This window comes from Sminthopsis crassicaudata, chromosome 5 (genome assembly GCF_048593235.1).
Source record: "Sminthopsis crassicaudata isolate SCR6 chromosome 5, ASM4859323v1, whole genome shotgun sequence".
NCBI classification, from domain to species: domain Eukaryota; kingdom Metazoa; phylum Chordata; class Mammalia; order Dasyuromorphia; family Dasyuridae; genus Sminthopsis; species Sminthopsis crassicaudata.
Genome location: NC_133621.1, coordinates 92,574,096 through 92,592,036, shown reverse-complemented (window position 1 = coordinate 92,592,036; position 17,941 = coordinate 92,574,096). Strand labels below are relative to the sequence as shown.

General features: G+C 33.0%; 1 protein-coding gene across 16 annotated transcripts in view; it reads right to left on the bottom strand.

The window, feature by feature from the left end:
• The window catches only part of EZH2 (enhancer of zeste 2 polycomb repressive complex 2 subunit), a 110,745-nt gene that overhangs the window by 20,878 nt on the left and 71,926 nt on the right, over window positions 1-17,941 (bottom strand). For all 16 annotated transcript variants that reach the window (XM_074267604.1, XM_074267616.1, XM_074267605.1 and 13 more), the window contains 2 exons: window positions 4,927-5,043; window positions 1,010-1,130 (listed from right to left, as the gene is read on the bottom strand). In XM_074267604.1, coding sequence (XP_074123705.1) covers window positions 1,010-1,130; window positions 4,927-5,043 — 238 coding nt within the window. The remainder of the gene's footprint in view (window positions 1-1,009; window positions 1,131-4,926; window positions 5,044-17,941) is intronic.

Sequence of the window (17,941 nt, the reverse complement as noted above, 5' to 3'; positions counted from 1 at the left end):
AAATTTATTTTGAAACAAAAGTGTGTCAATTAACACTAAATAAAAATTACAAAGAAATCACTTATAATTACTTTCAAAAGCAACCCAAGGTAAAACCCTCATGTTCTGTGACCTGTTCCCATTACCCCTAAGTTAAAGTTACATGGACTACCTGGGACAAGTCACCTATCACAATAAATTCTAGAGGTAGATTGTCTGAAGAGAGCCTATACTCAATGGTAGCATTAATTGAATATTATCTTCCTCCCAAGTCAATGCTACATTTTTGACAACCTTCTGGAGACACAATAACTTAATACTAATTTCTTTTTTTCTTTCTAAAACAACCAGCTCTCTTTATCCCTCTCTTCCTTTTTTTTAATTTGAGTACAAAATAGCTTTGTTTTACTTCACAAAAAATGCAAGAATCATGAAGGACTCATAGAATTTTCAGGAAATCCACAAAAGATTCCCAAATGCCTATTACATATATTGTTTTCCAATTAATAAGGTCTTTCTAAAGAAAGACAGCACCTGAATAACAAATAGCTCACTCTATTACTCTCACTGGTGAATTACTCCTGGATCATTCTCCATTTTATGGAAGAACTCAGGCCTGCCAAGTTTCCTTCCACTTCAGGCTCTTCTTCAGACTTCTGGTACTTCTAAACTATGGTCCCAATTACCTTCTTCATCATTTCTCCTAACTTTTTAGTTTCCTTTTGCTTATTGTTTAAGAAATAAACTCCTGTCTTTATTTTTATTTATATTCCCATCTCTTATCATAGTGCTAAACATATAGTAATGACTCTTGTCATTTAAATTGAAAATACAATTCTCTATGTTTATAAATAAAGAAAATTAGACATAGCAAAGTGATATGGCCTCAGAGCATTTTTCCAGTACTTTTGCTTTTCAAGCAAAGAATGAATTATTAATTTCTTCTCTTATCCATAGTTGCCATATGCTGAATGTACAAACTGCTCTACTATTTCTCAAAAGAGTAAATATGTCAGTGTACATAACTCACCTCTATCTCCATGTACTTTTCCATCATAATTTTTTATTAGTTCTTCAATGAAAGTTCCATCCTGATCAAGAACCTCATCCCCCATATAAGGAATGTTATGTAAAACTGTCTCATCTTCCACCTAAAAATGATTAAAACATTTAAAAGTCCAGTTTATTCAAAGTGGCAAAATAGAAAATCATTAAGTACTTCTTTTTTACAGGACATTATATAAACATAGTTCTGGGGCTTATCCAAGTGTTATAATCCAAATCTTAAGTGGTAAAGCAAAAGATCTTTGCTCCACAAAGACAAAATTCTAAAAGAATTTTTTCACTTGTCAACCAAGAATTACTGAGTAGCCCATTTTGGGAAAAGCACAGATGTAGACTCCATAGGAAGCTGTAAACAAAAAAACAGGTAATACATACATGGATATAAATCCATACAAAGGCAAAAGTATCATCTCTAAAAGATCTCCATAATAAAGATCTCCTTACTTTTAACTAATGACCTACTTTTTCCAAGTTTATATGATACAAAATACTAGTGCCACAACAACAAAAAAAGCCCAGGCAGTCCTTTAAAGTTTATGGTACCAGGATATCACCTATATAAAACTATAGACTACTTACTTCAAAGTGAAGAAATATAAACACTTTAGTATTAGGATAAGAGATGTGTATCAACTGAGTGAAGTTATTCAAGGAAGGTTGAATGAGGAATGTGACTTTGTAGCCAAGTTTAGAAGAAGGAGAGGGCCAAGGCTTAGCACAGGGATCAGGAAGAAGAGGGCACTTTGGGAAGAAAAAAACACAATAAGAAGCAACTCATATGCAGAGGACAGAAGACAGTCATTTTTATGGATAGAGGAAAGTTTTCATCTGGGAAAAGCAAGAAATAAAGGTAATTTGATGAAGAGAACAATTGATAGAGGTCCTAGTTCCAACATGTCTTAAGTATTCTGACTTGATGGAGAAAAAAATAGGAAATGACATTCTGAGTAATTCTGAGTTAAACTGAGTTAAAACCCTCTTTCAGAAAACAGTTATGACTATGGTCACCTGTATGTATAATACAGACAAACTGGAGACTAGATAATAGGCAGATTGACTAAGTAGCTACAATAGTCATATGAACATGAGATAACTATGGATCTAGGATCTATAGTGAAGGGGTAAAAAAATTTAAAAGGGGCAGATTTTGGGAATTGTAAAACATAACCTGGTATAGAAAACTGACTAGATACTAAGATTATAAGTTTGAAAGTTGGCAAGGATGATGTAATGGTATCTTCCACAGGAGATAAAAGGGTAGTTTTTGGTGTTAACACATACACACACACAAAAAAAATGAAGCTTTTGCTATATTCCCCTTACAAGGGCTTTCAAATTTATATCAAAAATTCTGTTTTTTCTCTCTCATTTATTCCTTTTCACTAATCTGCTTTCTCTTAGAAATTTAATTACTCTGGTTGAAAATTATGATTGTAACATTTGACAGTTATTACTTTTACAAATAAATCTATCCCCTTGTATCAAAAACTTTTATTCTGCAGTAAAGGAAAAACAGCCTCCCTGTGTTAAGGGACAGAAAATATATGTGCTTTAAAATAACATTTCATTGCAACCTTGGAAATTGCTATGTCTTTCAGAATTAATTTCATAGAATGGCTGAAAATATTACATCTTTTTTTTCCCCTACCCTTCACCAGATTCTGCTACAATCAGATTGAGATTCTAAAAACTGTTTCTAGATCAAATAATAAAACCTCATGTATTTGAATGCCACAAATTCAACTTGAGAAAAAAAAGGTAAAATGTCTACACCTTTATTCTGCTATTTTTCTTTTATAAAGATAGTAACAAGATGTTAAAAATTTTTGAACGAGAAAAATACAACTGTAAGATGAGAAAAAGAAGGAATATATGTACAGGCACATACTATACAAATAAAACTATTTGATAATAACATATAATGCTTTATAATATGCCAAACCTTAAATTATTTGATACTATCATTTGAAAGATATGCCTAAATTAAAAGCATTCCTTCTATGGTTTACTATTTAGCCTATTTAGGTATAAATATACCCTCTTGCTACAATTTTGATTAAAATAACTAAAAAAAACTGCTAACTTTGTCAGAAAGTAAGTAAAAAGTGATCTGCACAAATAAAAAAATCTATACATGATTACAGGAACATGAAGTCATAATTCAATATTTTTATAAAGCCCTATTTGCCTAGTCTTTTAAGTAAACAGTTTAACAGTCAGTTACTAATTACTAATGTAAATACTGATTTAATAGTTTTAAGTTGAAAAGTTTGCTTATGCTGATACAATACTATTGTACTGTATACTATTTAAGAAAAAAATAAGCTAAAAAAAAAATCAAAGGCTAAATTTATTATCTCATTGAAAATGTGTTATTTCATCTTTAAGGCTCCCTCCTTTCCTGGAATATTCCTTAAGTGTTGGTTTTACAGATTAAATATTTGAAAGAAAACTTGAGGACAGAAAAGTAAGATATCTGGGGAACTATTTTCAACCACTTGATGAAAATAAAAACAAAACAGCCCTGAAATTACAAATTAAGTCCACAAGAAAATATGCTTTGCATATTTTTTCCCCTGAGATTCAGTTTACATATAACCTTTAAAATATATTGATTGGGGGCTGCTAGGTGGCGTAGTGAATAGAGCACCAGCCCTGAATTCAGGAGAATCAGAGTTCAAATCTGATCTCAGACACTTAACACTTCCTAGCTGTGTGACCCTGGGCAAGTCACTTAACCCCAGCCTCAAAAAAAAAAAAAAAAAAAATATATTGATTGAATCAAGTGAAGCAACTCCATGTAATAGGAAAAGTTGGCCTTGTTATACAGTCTTGCTCTAGTATAGCAAAAAAAAAAAAAAAAAATTTCCCGTTAAGTATCCATATATAAACAATTCAATTTTTTTCATTTCTGACTTTATTTTCATTTAACAAGAGTATCCATGCATCAAATTTACTTGTACTTTAATCTTTAAAAAGAAGTTAGTGGGTCTTAAATTTGAAATATTAAAGTAAATAATAGGCATCATAGTTATGGAACAAAAGTCTACTTTTAGGGTCAAAACAACTTGGTTTCAAGTACTCTGTGACAGATTCAGGCTTAGTGACTCAGAGCTAATCACTTAATTTCTCAGTACTGCCTTGCAATTCTCTAGAATAAATTGTAGAATAGTTTGGCTCATCTTCCTTAATGGGAATGCTGTATATTATACTGATGGAAGTAAGAAAAGGTTAAAAAAAGACGAAGTTTTTAATCTTAGGATAACTTGGGGGGAAAAAAAAAATAGTAAAAATGTACAAAATTAAAAGAAAGTACTATAAAGATGACCAGACACTAGCAAGTATCTAATACACGATTTGAACTGAGGTCTGCTTCACTCCAAATCCAAAATCTGTTATACACTATTCTTCAAATACTATTTAAATATTAACTAATTTATTAACTAAAATTAGAAATTCCTAATACAAACAGATATAAAAACCAACTTTATGTTAAGAGTGAAATATAATGATAGTGTGCTAAAGGTTTAAAAGATTTAAATAAACTAGCTTTATCTTTTTTCTAAGGTCAATTTTTTTTTGGGGGGGTAGGTATATTTTTCCAAGTCCTCGTTAAGAAAATTATAAACATCAACAAGTTAAGAAAAGCCCTCAAAGAAACAACGTTAGAGAGGAGTAACAACAAAAGGAAAAAAGTAGGAAATGGAGATTCAAGGATGGACTTTTCTATGAAACATACTGATCAATGCACAGTAAAACTATGACTTTGGGGGGGGGGGGGCCTTTACTTGCCTAGTTCACTTCATAAAGAGAAAAGTTATCTATACTTTATGTTCTTATAAGTTTATATTCCAAATAGATGAGAGATAACATTTTACTTGCCATAAAATTCTGCTGCAGAGGAGACCAAGAATACATTATAGGTACTGAAGCAACAGCATTCAAAGTCTTTAAGGGGATGACTTGTTTTGGAAAATCCAAATCACTAGTCACAGAACACTAAAAGAGAAAAAAAAAAAAAAAATTAAATTTATTCTTTTAAAGATGTCTTAGAACTAAATTAAAGCAAACCATCATTATAACTATCTTTTTTTTTTTTTTAATGCTGCTATATTAAATAATTTTGAAAAAAAATTTACATCACTGGTAAGTTTCTTGAAACAAAAAGGATTTTTAAAAATTGTTTACATAACGAAGAAAATCTTAGCCCTCAGGAAAAAAAAAACAAACTATTTTCTTTCAAAATATTCACCAATCTTTCCCATACTTACCAATAGAACAGCCTTTTTACATGTTATATTAACAACTCTTGCTCAAACTTAAAGATCATAGCATGGCTATATTTTTGGATCATCAACATAATTGATCAATACATTGGAATAGTCCAAAAATAGGAACAACATTTAAGATTTTTTTATCTCTGCAAAAGGATTGGCATCCTCTCATCTCTGTTTTCATGTATTGTTTGTTCTTTATAATTTTGCAACATTCACTTTTGTTTTTATTGTATGGTCTTTCTTTTTACATTGTTGTAGTCATTAGATATATTGTTTTCTTGGCTCTACTTCACTCAGCATCAGTGCATAGAGACTGTTTTTTAATTTATATTCATTAAATACATGATTTTTTAATAGTATAGTAATATTCTACTGTCTTCATGTACCCCTAAGCCATTCCCTAATTCCACAAAATATTTAAAAGAATGAAAATAAAGGTTTCAGTATATGCCTTCCATAGAAGATTTTTAGAAAAGCACAGACAAGATTCACCCAGGATAAGAGGAAGTGGGTAGGGTGTGACCTATACCAATGAAATTTCAGACCTATTGAAATAATGAAGAATGGGATGGAATTTTAAAATCTGTTGTAGCCATGAAAAATATTATGCTCCCTATTTTTAAACAGTAGGTAAGTTTCATTTTTTGTTGTCAAGTTTTTTTAATGGGATAAAAAAAAAAATTCTAGATTATCAACCCAATTTTAAATCTACTTAAATATGTAACTTTAGGACCCTGAATAAGGTTAACAATGAAGTGATACCAGGAACTTTTTATTTCATTCCTAAAACATGAGTGATTAGGTCATTCCTCTTCTCAAGATGTGCCAGTAGTTCCCAGTTGCCTCTAGGGTAAACTACAAACTGCAGATTGTCATATAAATCTCTTCTACTCTCAACTGTACCCTTCAGGCTAGGGGCACAATTCTCTGTGTTCTAAACACACTGACCTATTAGCAAGTCCTTATTCACAATATCCCATCTCCCACCCTAGTCTTTACACAGACTGCCCTCTATACCTCTTGGAATGCTCAACACCCTGCAACACTAATTTCTTTTTTTTGTTTGTTTGTTTTCCTGAGGCTGGGGTTAAGTGACAGCACTAATTTCAAATACCTACCTCATCCTACATGAAGTCTTTCTCTCCTTGCTTAGTATCCCCCCTGAAACTTTGTATTTATTTTGTATATATCTTGTATTTACTAATCTAAATACATGCTGATTCTCCCCAGCAGAACATATGCTCCTTTGTTTCCATCTTTCTATCTCCAGTCTGTACTTCAGTGCCTCCTACATAAGCAGCCTCTTAATAATTGTCTATTAAATTGACCTGAACTTACTAAAGTAGAATTCTGCTTTAATTTAACTAGCACCCTTAATATGGAAACATTTAAAATTTTCCAGCAACATTTTTTTCCTCTGAAAATATATCATCCCTGATTTATTTAAAAAAAAAAAAAAAAAAAAAACCTCAAAGAAAGACCTAGAAAGATTTTTCACTCCATAAACATTCATAAAATATCACTTAATCAGATCCTACCATTTCTATGAAAGCATTATGGAGAAATTATCCACTTCCAGGTTCCTTCTGAAGAAGAAAACTGTGCTGTGGAAGTTATACAGGCCTAAGGTGGTGAAGGAATCTGTAATGCTAGATAGAGGCACTAAAAGTGAAGTAGAAACAAAGCTTACTGATAATTAAGTAGGATTTCTCCAAAGATAGAGAGAATTATCCCATGCCCATTAAACAAATAACTATGTGGCTAAAACACTGGGAAAATAGGAGTTGTAAAAGCAAAGAGTCTAAGCAGTACAATCTAAGCAAAAATTGTTTTGTGGCAGTTCAAGGGAAGATCAGGACACAGCCCAAAGCTCTCAAAGGAATATACCTGAGAGACATAGCTGGACTGTCCTTATAACACAAAAAGAACTACCAAAACAAAAGAAAAGGAAACAGGAAGTGATTTCCTGCATTATGCATGATGCAGAATCTGCTTTAAACCACCTAGATTACATATTCTCACAGTTTCTATTAACTCAAATCTAATTTCATTTCTTAAAAAAAAAAAAAGAAAGAAAGAATGAAAGAATGGTCTTCAGGAGTGTTGTCTGAGGAAGCAGTAGTACATAGACTGGAGAGAAGAGAGGAGTGTATGGAAAAAATTATCAGAAACTGAGACATGAGAGCTTTCCTGGAATGGTAAATAATCAAACGTTGTTATACCTAAAAAATATATTCATCAGATTGAAAACAGCTGTAATCTCTGTAGTTTTCAAGTTTTCCCTAAAAAAAAAAAATTGGAAGGGGAGTTAAGGAAACGAGGTACTACTATACCCAATGGACTAACCTAGCATTCTAAGTTTTGAATTCAAGGAAAGTATGTTCTTGATCATGAATTAAAAGTTGAAAATCTAGCCCACACTAAAGAAAACCCACAGGCTCAAAGCTGGCAAAAAAAACCACAGGTACTGTTAGAATAAATTATACTCTCTTACTCTTTTGTTCTGCCAGTTTGTATCTATAAAAAAGATAAATTAAGGAAAGCATACAGGAGTAATTGATATGGGCCAAGTTAAATACTAGGTAATGGTCGGTCGTCCAATAATTTTCTCAGGAAGTACAGGTAGTGTAAAATTCAGTTATAGAACAAAGCAATACCTACCTTTGAAAAAGAGCATCTTTTGGTTCAGGGACAACATATCATTATCAATACCATCAAGCATATAATTAAGCATTTACTAAGTGCCAGGCACTGTACTAAGCAATCAAGATACAAAGGGAAAAACTGGTCCCTGCCCTCAAGAAACTTACATTCTAATGGAGGAGACAATTATGTACACACAATATATATAATGTGTAAGGTACAGATAATTACATTTTCTCCTTTCAAACTGTGTTGTGATTTCTAACTCTAATTCTCAATAGCCTTTTATTCAAGGACGGTCTGCCATTTGTTAGTTCACTGAAAAAAAATCACCAAATCTCATTTTTGGTCCTCAAAGATTACTTAGGGCAAACTGTATACCTGAATACAAATCCTTTCTCCTATAACCTCAACAGATGCTGCTAAATGCTAGACGGTTAACCAGTCATTGCTAGAAGATGTCTAGTGAAGGGATACTTTCCAAACTCCTGAGACAATCTATTTATAATTTTTATACAGATAAAATTTACTTATGTCACTCTGAAACTTCCTCTTCTGCTCCTTGCCCTTACCCCAGGAAGGGCCCAGAACCAAAAAGCTGATGCTAACCAACAAGGAGGTTGGAATCCTGATGCTACATGACCATGACCAAGACACTTACCTTCAATTTCTTGATCTATAAAATTAAAGGTCTGGACTAAAAAACTAACAAGTCTGAATTTCAGGTTGGGGAGAAAATACTTTTATTTTCTTAGCCTGAAGACTGCTCTAATGAACTTAGGAAAACATTACCTGAGTAACTTTCCTTTATTTTGTAGCATTTATCCATAAATGCCTTAAGTTGTTTACTAGATCTAAGTTACATTTCTTTCTGCTATTAATGAATTCTTTATTGATTTATCTGCTTATTATATTTAAGATCTTTGAATTCTCTTCTTCCTGAGATCTTTAGTAAGTTCAGTCTTTTTTTTTTTTCTTTCCTCCTTATTTTCTCTCTATTACTCATTTTCTATGTCTCTGATTTTGTTTTGTTTTATAACTTTCTTTTGGATTCTGGATATCCAAAAATTATGTAGACAGCTGAAGTTTCTTTATCTCTGGCTCACAATTTCTGTTTTGGACAAGTATGAGAAATCAAGAGGATCAGAGAAAATATCTAGTCACCTCATTTATCACACGGCCTAGCAGTCTTCTCAAAGGCCTTAGAAACTGCTGCAGACTAAAAAAAAATCTCTATCCTTGATCCATTCTCAAGACATCAACTTTTTAAAAACCTTAAGATTACAAAAGAATCAGAAAAAAATTCAGAATCCTGCCACCCAATAAATGAACCCTTTTCCTGTCCCTAAATATTAATCTTTTGTTTAATTTCCAGTGAGAGAGAACTCATTATTTCATGAAGTAAGCCATTCTATTTTTGGACACCTAATAATTGGACTTTCCATATGTGGGGTCAAATATCTTCTCACATGGTCTTTAGTTCTACCCCCTAAGCCACCTTTCAAATATGTGACAATTTTTGAGTTTTCACTAAGACATTTCTCTAGTTAAAGATCTTCAGTTTTTAAACTATTTTTATGATAGTTTTGCAATCCCTCACCATGCTAATTATCTTTCTCAAGTACCTTGACAATTGTGGCCCTCCTCCTTTTCAGATGATGCCTATAAGTAAACACCCCAGTTGTAGTCTGACCAGTATAGAGGTCAACCTCATTCTCCTACGCTTCTATTAAAAGCAATTAAAATTAGATTCAGATTTTTTGGGCAAACTTTTAACACTCTTATCAGTGGAATAGGTTAGGTTCACAGGGCAAGATAAGTGAATAAAAATAGCAATCTAGTGTTTGACAAATCCAAAGATCCCAACTTTTGGGATAAGAATTCATTATTTGACAAAAAGTGCTGGGAAAACTGGAAATTAGTATGGCAGAAACTAGGCATGGACCCACATTTAACACCTCATACTAAGATTAGATCAAAATGGGTCCAAGATTTAGGCATAAAGAATGAGATCATAAATAAATTAGAGGAACATGGGATGGTTTACCTGTCAGACCTGTGGAGGAGGAAGGAATTTGTGTCCAAAGGAGAACTAGAGATCATTATAGATCACAAAATAGAAAATTTTGATTACATCAAATTAAAAAGTTTTTGCACAAACAAAACTAATGCAAACAAGATTAGAAGGGAAGTAACAAATTGGGAAAACATTTTTACAGTTAAAGGTTCTGATAAAGGCCTCATCTCCAAAATATACAGAGAATTGACTTTAATTTATAAGAAATCAAGCCATTCTCCAATTGATAAATGGTCAAAGGATATGAACAGACAATTTTCAGATGATGAAATTAAAACTATTTCCACTCATATGAAAGTGTTCCAAATCACTATTGATCAGAGAAATGCAAATCAAGACAACTCTGAGATACCACTACACACCTGTCAGATTGGCTAAGATGACAGGAACAAATAATGATGAATGTTGGAGGGGCTGTGGGAAAACTGGGACACTGATGCATTGTTGGTGGAGTTGTGGAAGGATCCAACCATTCTGGAGAGCAATCTGGAATTATGCCCAAAAAGTTATCAAAATGTGCATACCCTTTGACCCAGCAATGCTACCACTGGGCTTATATCCCAAGGAAATACTAAAGAAGGGAAAGGGACCCGTATGTAACAAAATGTTTGTGGCAGCCCTTTTTGTAGTGGCTAGAAATTGGAAAATGAATGGATGTCCATCAACTGGAGAATGGTTGGGTAAATTATGGTATATGAATGTTATGGAATATTATTGTTCTGTAAGAAATGACTAACAGGAGGAATACAGAGAGGCTTGGAGAGACTTACATCAACTGATGCTGAGTGAAACGAGCAGAACTAAGAGATCATTATACAGTTCAACAATGATACTGTATGAGGATGTTTTCTGATGGAAGTGGATATCTTCAACATAGAGAACAGCTAATCCAATTCCAAATGATCAATGATGGACAGAATCAGCTACACCCAGAAAAGGAACACTGGGAAATGAGTGTAAACTGTGAGCATTTTTTGTTTGTTTTTCTTCCCAGATTATTTTTACCTTCCGAATATAATTCTTCCTTTGCAACAACAACAACAAAATTCAGTTCTGCACATATATATTGTACCTAGGATATACTATAAAATATTTAATATGTATGGGAATGCCTGCCATCTAGTGGAGGGGGTGGAAGGAAGGAGGGTAAAAATTCAGAACAGAGGGGAGTACAAGGGATAATGTTTAAAAAAAAAAAAAAAAAAAAAAAAATTACCTATGCATATGTACTGTCAAAACAAAATGTTATAATTATAAAATTAAAAAAAAAACTTTTAACACTCTTTATTCATATTCGGCTACCCTGCCTTGCCCCAATGCAATAAACTAAAATTAAATTCTTGTACAATTGATTTGTTAGCCTGAAGGTTAGTCTGTATATTTATCTCCGTTAATTTCATCTTGTTTCCACTCATAACTCCAACTAAAGCTTTCTGGAATCTGATTTTACCATCTTAATACAACAGCTAATCTTCCTGAACCAGTTATCTATAAATGTGATAAATCTCATATCTCTCATTTGATTTTGGAGCTCTCCAACCTGGAGCTAAATTACTCTGGTGAATGAAAGTAGTTATTAAACCCACTACACTTTGCCAATGTTTTAAATCCATCCAGCAACAAACACCCTGGAAACTAGGGTATACTAAGGCATCTAAACATATGCCCTGTTCCCATTTAAATGCTCTATGTTCTATTTAACACGTATGGGACTACCTGCCATCTAGGGGAAGAGGTGGAGGGAAATAGGGGAAAATTCTGAACAGAAGTGAGTGCAAGGGATAATGTAAAAAATTACCATGTATATCTGCTGTTAAAAAAAAAAAAAAAAAAAAAAAAAAAAGTTATAATTATAAAATTAAAAAAATATATATATATATATAAATCCCCAATAAATAAATAAATAAATGAATGAATGCTCTATGTTCCTGCAAATTGTTTTTCACTTTTTGCTACTGAAATTCTACTCCACTCAGTATTCCATTTGACTTGAAAAAGCCTTACAACTGAAAAAGCCATCCAGACAACTCCACTAACTCTCAATGATTTCTCATGTCCTTTCTGTGGCTATCATTTCCCCTAACTGTCCTGTCTCTTTCTTATTAGAATGTAAGGAAGCTTAAATTATAATAGCAACTGTTTAAATTTTGAATGTTATCCCTAATAATTAGTATAGTGCCTAGAATGAGGGTGCTTTACTGCTTTTCATTCATACATTCATTCACTTATATTTTTAAATCATTAATAAAAATTCTGAACTACTTTTAATAGGCCAATAATAAAATAATGACTGAATCCAATAGTATAGTCCTCTGAGCAAGATCTTTTTTTAAATTATTATTATAGACTTTTTATTTACAAGATATATGCATGGGTAATTTTTCAGCACTGATCCTTGCAAAAACCTTCTGTTCCAAATTTTCCCCTCCTTCCCCTACTCCCTCCCCTACATAGCAGGTAGACCAATACATGTTAAATATGTTAAAGTATATATTAAATAAAATATATGTATACATATCCATATAGTTATTTTGTTGCACAAGAAAAATAGGACTTAGAAATAAGGTAAAATTAACCTGAGAAGGAAATCAAAAATGTAAGCGGACAAAAACAGAGGGACTAGAAATGCTATGTAGTGATTCACACTCATTTCCCAGAGTTCTTTTGCTGGGTTTTTCTGGTTCTCTTCATTCTTGAACAAATGGAACTGATTTGATTCACCTCATTGTTGAAGATGCCCATGTCCATCAGAATTGATCATTATACAGTATTGTTGTTGAAGAATATAATGATCTCCTGGTTCTGCTCACTTCACTCAGCATCAGTTCATATAAGTCTCTCCAGACCTTTCTGAAATCATCCTGCTGGTCATTTCTTACAGAACAATAATATTTCAGAACATTCATATATCACAATTTATTCAGCCAATCTCCAATTGATGGGCATCCACTCAGTTTCCAGTTTCTGGCCACTACAAAGAGGGCTGCCACAAACATTCTTGCACATACAGGTTCCTTTCCCTGCTTTAAGATCTCTTTGGGATATAAGCCCAGTGATAACATTGCTGGACAGTCTGATAACTTTTTGGGTATGGACAGTCTGATAACTTTTTGAGCATAGTTTCAAATCGTTCTCCAGAATGGCTGGATGTATTGACAATTCCACCAACGATGTATCAGTGTCCCAGTTTTCCCACAGCCCCTCCAACATTCAGCATTATCTTTTCCTGTCATCTTAGCCAATCTGAGCTGAGAGGTGTGTAGTGGTATCTCAGAGTTGTCTTAATTTGCATTTCTCTGATTAATAATGACTTGAGCATCTTTTCATATGGCTAGAAATAGTTTCAATTTCTTTATCTGAAAATTGTTCATATCCTTTGACTCTCAATTGGAGAATGGCTTGATTTCTTATAAATTAAAGTCACTTCTCTATATATTTTGGAAATGAGGCCCTTATCAGAACCTTTGACTGTAAAAATGTTTTCCCAGTTTATTGCTTCCCTTTTAATCTTGTCTGCATTTGTTTTGTTTATACAAAAGCATTTTAATTTGATATAATCAAAATTTTCTATTTTGTGATCAATAATGATCTCCAGTTCTTCTTTGGTCACAAATTCCTTCCTCCTCCATAGTTCTGAGAGGTAAACTATCCTTTATTCTTCTCATTTATTTATAATCTCATTCTTTATGCCTAGATCATGAACCCATTTTGACCTTAATGTATGATGTTAAGTGTGAGTCAATGTCTAGTTTCTGCCATACTAATTTCCAATTTCCCAGCAGTTTTTGTCAAATAGTGAAATCCTGTCCCAAAAACTGAGGTCTTTGTGTTTGTCAAACACTACATTATTAAAGTTATTGACTATTTTGTCCTGTGAACCTAACCTTTTCCACTGATCAACTAGTCTATTTCTTAGCCAATTCTTACCAAATAGTTTTGGTAACCACTGCTTTATATTGTAGTTTTAGATCTGGTACAACTAGGCCACCTTCATTTGATTTTTTTTCTTCATTAGTTCCCTTGAAAATCTTGACCTTTTGTTCTTCCAGATGAATTTTGTTGTTATTTTTTCTAGATCATTAAAATAGTTTTTTGGGAGTCTGATTGGTATAGCACTAATAAATAGATTAGATTAGGTAGTATTGTCATCTTTATTATATTTGCTGAACAAGATCTTTTAATCAATATCTGCATCAATACAGGAAACTCAGATTCACGTAACTAGGGTGCCTCATTAAAGATCCATAATCAATCCCCTAAGACAGACAGGCATTTTCTGACAAAGAAAGAGTTCTACCAAAACAACAAACAGGGTAATGGAAGGATGGAAAGCTGAAGCTAGTAAAGTGGAAAGAGATCAAATAAAGCAAGACAGCAAATTACCTCTCAAACCTTGGACTTAAGGACACTAAAAGGTATTCCAGCCTTCGAGGTAACAAACACATTAAGTTTCCAAGGAATCAAAGGTGTTCTGAGAAAATTTCCCTTCTTAGAAGTAATAGGGAAGCCCTGAAACCCTCAATGTGCCTATGGGAGTAATAATAATGGTATGAGATCTTGATTCTATAACTATAACTTGATTCTAGCACTCTATTCCCAGAATTAAAAACAACAATAATGACAAAAAAAAAAAAAACAAAAACCCAAAACCCTGTTCTTCCCATGAGAAAGTAAACTACCAAAAGTCAGGCTGGCTTGACAGGGGAAACTTGGTTCAGTAGGGTTACCAATAACTTTCAGGGGAAAAAAGTCATTCCTAAGTGCAAATATTTATGCATTGTTTGACTTAAAAAAAAAAAAAAAAAAAAAAAGGGGGGGGGGCAATTATTCTCCTGTCACTCTGCAGGCTCTGACCCTACTGATCACTGTGTCTCCTCTCTAGGTTTTCTGGACATCACTCCTGGTTCTTCTCCTATCTGACCACCCCTTCTTTTTCCATCATTGAATCATCCCCTAACCATAGGTACACAAGTTCCTCAGGATTCTATCTTATGCCCTTTTTTCTCCTTCCTACTTGATCCCATTAGATCTCATGAATTTAATTATTTCTATAATGATTCTCAAATATGCCCATCTTGCTCCAATGTCTCTGCTGACATCTACTCTCTCGTTTCCAATTGCCTTTTAGGCATCTTGAACTGCATGTCCAGTAGACATCTTAAACTCAATATGGCCCAAAAAAAAGATGAAAATCTCTTCCTTCTACCTTTACTACTATAGTAGAGAGTTAACACCTCCATTCTCCCAGTCCTTGAAGCTTGCAACTTAAGAATCATCTTGGATTCTTCACTACCTCTCACTTATATCCAAACTGTTACCAAGATCTATAGATTTCATTTTTGCAACATTTCCCAAACCCCTTTTTCTGTACATAACACTGCCACCACTCTAGTACAGGCTCTCATCACTTCATCCCTTGATTACCGCAATAGCCTGTTGGTGGGTTGGTCTGCCTCGAAACTCTCCCCACTCCATCCAATCCATTGCCTATTAAGCCATTAAAAGTGATTTTTCTAAAATGTAAGTCTAATTGTGTCAATTCTCTTTTTTAACAAATTCCAAGTGGCTTCCTATGGCTTCCAGAATCAAATACAAAATGCTTTATTTGGTATTCAAAGTCCTTCATAACCTACCCCTCTCCCATCTTTCCATTCTTCTTACATCTTAGTCCTCTTCATATACTTTTCAATCCAGTGACACTGCCTGACTATTCCATGAACAAGTCATTCCATCTATAGACTGAAGGAATTTTCTCTGGCTGTTCCCTATGCCTGAAATGCTCTCCCTCCTGACTCCAATTGCTAACTCTTCCTGGCCTTCAAATCCTACCCTAAAATCATACCTTTCCCAATTCTTCTTAATTCTAGTATATTCTCTCTGTAATTACTTCCTTTTTATCCTGCTTATACCTTGCTTTGTTTGTTTCCATGTTTTCTCCATCAGATTGTAAGCTCCTTAAGAACAGGGACTGTCTTTTGGTTATTTATATCCCTAACAACAGATTGTAAGAGGTACTTAATAATAAATGTTTGGTTGTCATGTCAAAAAAGGCTTTTAAAATGCTATCAGAACCACTACATAGAATTCCCAATCCCTCTAATTTTGTTCACCTGCATTTTGGATTTTCTTCACAGGCTAATTGTACATTATTTCAAAGTCCGATTCTTTTTGTACAGCAAAACAACTGTTTGGACATACACATATATTGTATTTAATTTATACTTTAACATATTTAACATATATTAGTCAACCTGCCATCTGGGGGGAGGGGAAAAATTAGAACAAAAGGTTTGGCAATTGTCAATGTTGTAAAATTGCCCATACATATAGCTAGTAAATAAAAACTATTAAAAGAAAAAAAAAATGCTATCAGAAGTGACAGGGAAGGAAATTATGAAACCAGAAAATCTGAGTACAATAGGGACCCATATTTATTTAAAAAAAAAAAAAGTGATAGAGAAAGAAACAAAAGGAAAGTGCATAATAAAGTGAACATCTTGAAAGCAAGATTATCTGATGAAGGCTACTAGAGGTGCAGGGGGACTCTGAGAAATATGTTAACCAAAAGGAAGACAATCAAAGCAAAGAATGAAAGCTAGGCAGTGTGTCACGGTGAGCAGCAGGACTTTGGGGAGAAAGAGAGAAAAGGATCTTGCTTCATCATAAAGAGCTTTAACTTATGATAACGAACTGAAAGAAGAGGAAATATAGGAAATGAACCTGGAAATGACTAAAAATTTAATCACTATATTAAATTCAATTTGACAGATCAACAAGAATGCATACATATAATTTCCATAAATACATGTTATACTGCATTTTCTCCCTTAACCATCTGACTAATTAGGTTGAGGGAACAATGGAAAATGATATCACATGGAAGGGGAAAAGTAGATCTCAGGTTTTTATAAGAGAAATATTTGAATTTCCCAGCTGATAAAGAAAAACATCTGTCCAACCTGGAAAATTATAATTTATGATTCACAAAATAATTGCCATAATTCTTTAAAGTTTCAGTGATTCAAAAGAGTAGCTGGAAAAGAAATATCTGTATAGTTTTATGAATTGGGGCAAGTAGGTGGAATTGTGGATAGAGTGCCCAATCTGGAATCAGGAAGATCAGAGTTCAAATGTGACTTCAGACACTTAACTAGCTGAGTGGGAACTGGGCAAATCACTTAACTCCATTTTGCCTCAGTTTTCTCATCTATAAAATGTTATGGAGAAGGAAATGACAAACCATTCTAGTATCTTTGGCAAGAAAACCCCAAATGGAATCACAAAGAGCAGGAGAAGACAAATAAACAATAGCATAGCTTTAGAAAAGTGTTCTTACTAGTTAGCTTCAGACAGATTAGTTAGTTTCATCCTCACCTCAGAAATTTTATTTCATCACTAATTTTCCCTTTCAAAAACATTAATTTACGGACCATTAAAAAAATTCTAATTAAGAAAAGATAATGCATACCTTGTAGTCTTAACTTGGTACACTTGATCAACTCAACAAAGGCACCACTATTACTATCCTAGATTTAAAAACAATTAAGCTATTAATTTAGAATCCACTAAAAGCTGTAAGTTTACTAACAAATTTTTTACATCCCCTTTAGAAGATCATTTTTTATTCTGAATATGAACATCACCAACCAAAAATTTCAAATATATAAAAATTTGCATAAATAATAAACACCAAATTATTTAAAATGTTTTAAAAGTACATATTAAATTAAAACAAACAATTGAAAACTGTCCCTATTGGCCTACATATCCCTATTTTATGTCTCTTGTGTCAGATTTCACTATATTGTTCTTTCATAATAATACAATTTTGTTTTGTGTCCATTCTATCCACATTTATTTGTCATGTACATATTACATTAATGTAAAACAATTTATTTGG